This window comes from Nelusetta ayraudi, unplaced genomic scaffold, assembly GCF_046127955.1.
Source record: "Nelusetta ayraudi isolate G7.1 ecotype Tasmania unplaced genomic scaffold, CSIRO-AGI_Nayr_v1 ptg000212l, whole genome shotgun sequence".
In the NCBI taxonomy this organism is placed as follows: Eukaryota; Metazoa; Chordata; class Actinopteri; order Tetraodontiformes; family Monacanthidae; genus Nelusetta; species Nelusetta ayraudi.
The window spans coordinates 140,001-144,707 of record NW_027466261.1 but is presented as its reverse complement, the minus strand read 5'-3'; the positions used below and the strand labels follow the sequence as shown (position 1 = coordinate 144,707).

The window sequence follows — 4,707 nt, the reverse complement described above, 5'->3', positions numbered from 1 at the left end:
TGTGGGGGACTTTCTCTCCCCTCTTTACCACCTCATATGGCGTCACCATGACGCAGGTGAAAAACAATGATTATTATTATTATTATTATTACATTTAACGCCAAGTTACACAACGATCGGTAACAGGTTTTCATTGTTGATTGTTCTTTAGCTTAACACATTTTGTTCTTACAGTAAATAAAGTGTCATCGTTGAAGGCATAAAGGCCTGCATACCTGACACAGCAGCCTGCCAAACCTGCTTTTATTTCATCATAACCTCTCCAAACAGGAGATTTCAGGTTGTTGTTTTTTGTTGATTGTTGTTGTTCAAAAAAATAAATAAATAATGTAATATTAGAGGCGAGCTAAAACACGAATCTAATAACTTTGGTTCAATAAGAACACCCGGTGTACTTTCTCCTGCGCATCCACAGTGAAAACACTTCACAGTTTACAGTTTACACAAACTTCCTGAATCACCTTTATTTTATTTATGAAAATAAAAATTACATAACTGCTGCACCCTTATTCACAGACATGTATCTTGATTTAACTTTCATTATTTCATTATTATTAACTTATTATCATTAACTTGAATATTAGACACCTGGAGTACACAGCAGAAAAAATAAGACTTTAAATATGAGGGGGGGGAGCAAAGAAAAAGATGCCTTTATGATAAAAGCATGAAGACCCACAATGACGTGACCAGACTCGGGGGTGGGGGGGGTTTGGTGAAATTCAAAACGATGCAAGCAAGCAAGAAAAATAAACCTTTCAGGGTAGCGTTTCCCTATGAGGGAAGACTTTTATTCACAAACACACAGGCTGCCTGTGGCGTTGGTCCCGACGGCAGCCTTCGTCTCCCATGAGGCTCAGCGGTGGAAGAGGTAAGACCACGTAGAGGCGGGAGGGGGCGTGTGTAGACTGGGAGGGTTCAGAAAACAAGGAGAGGTCAGGGTTCACACGCACGCACATGCACGCACGCACACACACACACACACACACACACACACACATAAGTTGCTCTTCAGGTTTATTAAAGGGAGTGAAAACCTAGTGTGTGTGTGTGTGTGTGTGTGTGTGTGTGTGTGTGTGTGTGTGTGTGTGTGGTGGCTTGTGTGAGAATGTGTGTAGATGACTGGGAAGTTGTGAGGTTGAGGTCCCTCAGACGATTTTGTTCTCCAGCAAGGCAATCCTCTTGGACATGCTCTCTAGTAAGAGCCTGTTAAGGACGACGACAATTAAAAGAAGACACAACATAATAAAACAGATTTTTTTTAACCCCCCCCCCATTATATTTTCATTTTGTGAAGGATATATTTTTTCGTCAGTGCCTGTAGAGCCTCTTCTACTTTCTTTTGGAACTTTACGAGGGAGTCACATTCGCAGGGGTCGTCGTCTGTAGGAGCAGAGATTGAAAGGTCAAAGGTCAGGCCGCCACCACCTCCACCAGCAGCGAGCAGGACCTGAGCCACCGAGGCCGGACCTGGGCAGACGTTGATCTGCAGCTTCTTGGCGATCTGCGTCATGGCCTTGAAGTCGGCGGTGTAGAAGTAGTGCTCGCCGGTGGGCTCCGAGGCGATCTCCTTCAGCTCGTCCTCCACCGCGTTGCCCACGCCCACCGCGTACATCTTGTAGCCTGAGAACATGGAAAGTGGTTTGACTTGGAATTTCCCCCCCCCCAAAAAAAAAGAAATCATGAGGTAGCGGAAGGCACGGCGGTACCCATCTCCTTGGCCTTCTTGGCAGCGTCTCCGATGTAGTCCTGGCTGCGGCCGTCGGTGAAGACGATGCCCACCTTGGCGACCCCGGGCCGGGCTCCGTGACCGTGGCTGAAGCTGTTGTCGGTAATGTAGCGGAGAGCCTGGCCGGTCATGGTTCCCTTCTCCATGTAGGCCATCTTCTTGACGGCGTCCTTCAGGTCCTTCTTGTTGTTGAAGCGGCCCAGCGGGAACTCCTGCCGAGAGGGAGGAGCATCAGCGAGGTGTCGCCTCACGATGAAAAGAAAAACGAAAGAAAAACCTAACGGTACTGAAAGGCTCCCCGCAGGACGAACCTCTCTGACGCCGCTGGAGTACTGGACCAGGCCGACGTGGGCCCTGCTGTCAGCCACGTCCAGCTTGTCGATGATCTGGTTGATCCACTTCTTGACCAGCTCAAAGTTCTCGGGCCGGACGCTCTTGGAGCCGTCGATCAGGAACACCACGTCCGTGGCCGTGTTGCTGCAAGCTGGCGTCGCACAAGTTTTATTGGCAGGGTCGACCGCGAGCGGGCACGCAACTGACACACACACACACACTCACACACACACTCGCACACACTGACACACTGACACTAGCACTCACCGCTGCAACTGCGACCATCGGCCATGAGGGTAAAGCCGTCTTTGCAGGCACACTTGTACGATCCGGGGCTGCTGATGCAAACCTGCTCGCAGTCGTGATCCCCGGTGGCGCACAGGTCCGACACTGTGCGTGCATGTGTGTGCACGCGCAACACACACACACATGCGCACCGTCGGAAACACACACGGACAAACAAGGGGGATGGAGGGTTGGGGTTAGGAGGAGAGAAGGAAACTATGTCAGTTTTGAAACCAGGAGGGGGAAAGAAAATCTACCGTTTCTAATTCTTTTTAATGATCCACTGCAACCTGCAGTTGACCTGAGCAGTTCACTCCTCATTCGTTTTCCTTACAGTGCATGAACCCAGTGGATCCTTAAAACAAACAAGGGGCACATGCTTCAAAACAAAAGAAAACAAACAAAAAAGATCTACTGGATACAACAGTCTGGGTTTTTTTTTTTTTTTTCAAATCTGTTTTGCATGATTCGCCCTCGTCCAATCAGAGCCCAGCACGGCCGCCATGCAGCTCAGACACAAAGTATCTGCAGCCGCAGCAAAACGGAGCTTCGGACGGAGCTGAAGGGCATCGCTAATTACAAGTGTAAATGACTGCCGCTAGTGGATCAGCAATTAAAAGGCAAATCAGTCAGACACCCCCCCGTCGCCCACTCGCTCGCTCATGTTCGGAGAGAGAGAGAGAGAGAGAGAGAGAGAGAGAGAGAGCAGGATTGGTTGTTCCGGCCCTGATGCCCCTCGTGCGACTGGAGGATCTGATGAAAGTGTGAATGGATGAATGAATGAATCACCGCCGAGGGACAAAAAAGGAGGGAACACGAGGTTGGGATGAAAGGATGGCGGCCCTGGAAGCTTACCCTCAGGATGTGGGCGGAGTCAGGCAGCGCTCCAGAGGTGTGACAGTGGTGGTCGCTCTTTAATTAACCAACCAACCCCCTCCCTCCGCCACCCCGGGCCCTCCTTACCGCAGAAGGCCTCCTGGAACTTCTTGGTGAGCTTCTCGATGACGCTGTAGCTCTCCACGTAGTCCACGTGGTCGTCCAGCGGGTCGCTGGCCATCTGCCTCAGGGTGCTCATGTCCACGCGGCCCACGCCGATGGCGAAGATCTCGATGCCGGCGTCGCGGGCACGCTGGGCCACGTCCTTCACGTTGTCCTGCGGGCGGCCGTCTGTGACGATGATGGCGACCTGGTGGAGGAGGAGGAGGTGGAGGTGGAGATCGACACAGTGAGGCGCTATATCTTCAAAATTGAATTGAATTGAAATTTCTATTTTCAATAAATTGACTTTATTGTCACTGTACTTTACTTTTTTTTTTTTGAAATTGTATCTTTATCTGTAACGGACAGGGAAATTGCACAGTGCAGTAGAATTAGAGGTGATACAGATTGCAGTCCTGCCATATTAAGTCCTGGTATCCTTCACTCCTAGGAAAACAGTAACCTTCCTCTTTAAGCATGTACCAGCTGGATGTCTTGACTACTACCTCATACAACTTAAATTGAGTGATTCAAACAGACACAAGAACAGTGAACAAACAGATGGGAACCTGAGAGTCACCTGCTGTCGCTTCCGCAAAGAAGAAGAAAAAAACAAACCCATAATAACCATACTAAAATTAAATCAGGAAATTTAAAGAAAGATAAAGAAAAAAAAAAGGTACCAATAAGATCATAAAAAAATCTGCTCTCGTGGGCTTATCAATAAAATAAAGTCTTGTTTTTCAATTTTTCCATCCTAAACATCTCCAGAATGGTTCCAAACTAGCCATCTAGAGTAGGCGGGGTCTGCGCTAGAGTAGGCGGAGTCTGAGCTAGCATCTCCTGGTAAGGCTCTTTTTGCTTGCCACCAGAAGCTATTGCATTAACTTTACCTTGCTCCTATAGTCACTGTACTTTTCAACTAGAAAACTGAGAGTGCAAACTCCTCTGGGTACAATAATAATGATTTAAAAATGGACGGTGCTGTGTGGCCGACCTTGCTGATGTCAGGGGATTTGACGCGAGCGCCTTCGCTCTCGCTGAAGGCCACGTTCATGGCGAACTGGATGGACAGGCCGGTCATGGTGCCGGTGGACAGCGGCTCGATCTTGGTCACGGCCTTCACCAGGCCGGCTTTGGTGCGGTGCGTCTTCAGGGAGACCTGCGAGGGAGCACAGCAGCGTGACCCCGTGACCTCCCCAGAAGTCGCTGTTTCCCCACGAGCCTCCCCTCTACCTCGTTCTTGACGCGGCTGGCGTAGTTGACCACGCCCACGCGGGTGGCGTTGGGTCCCACGTCCAGGCCCTCGATGACCTTGGCCAGGAAGACCTTCACCTGCTCGAACTCTGCGGGCCGGACGCTGCGGCTGCTGTCGATGATGA

The 4,707-nt window shown here is 49.9% G+C and overlaps 1 protein-coding gene across 3 annotated transcripts in view; it reads right to left on the bottom strand.

The window, feature by feature from the left end:
* Nucleotides 1-764: 764 nt before the first annotated feature.
* The window catches only part of matn1 (matrilin 1), a 5,503-nt gene continuing 1,560 nt past the window's right edge, over nucleotides 765-4,707 (bottom strand). Inside the window, exons 2-11 of one of the 3 annotated variants that reach the window (XR_012925613.1) lie at nucleotides 4,562-4,707; nucleotides 4,323-4,487; nucleotides 3,311-3,533; nucleotides 2,330-2,452; nucleotides 2,041-2,213; nucleotides 1,710-1,941; nucleotides 1,471-1,623; nucleotides 1,303-1,383; nucleotides 1,094-1,198; nucleotides 765-1,057 (exon numbers count right to left, since the gene is read on the bottom strand). The exon at nucleotides 4,562-4,707 is cut by the window's right edge and continues 39 nt beyond it. Coding sequence is in view for 2 of the 3 variants with exons in the window: in XM_076016074.1 (XP_075872189.1) it covers nucleotides 1,149-1,198; nucleotides 1,303-1,383; nucleotides 1,471-1,623; nucleotides 1,710-1,941; nucleotides 2,041-2,213; nucleotides 2,330-2,452; nucleotides 3,311-3,533; nucleotides 4,323-4,487; nucleotides 4,562-4,707 (1,346 nt within the window). In the remaining variant the exon portion in view is untranslated. Of the gene's footprint in view, nucleotides 1,199-1,302; nucleotides 1,384-1,470; nucleotides 1,624-1,709; nucleotides 1,942-2,040; nucleotides 2,214-2,329; nucleotides 2,453-3,310; nucleotides 3,534-4,322; nucleotides 4,488-4,561 lie in introns of all 3 variants that reach the window. The other 2 variants (XM_076016074.1, XM_076016075.1) reach the window with 2 other exon arrangements.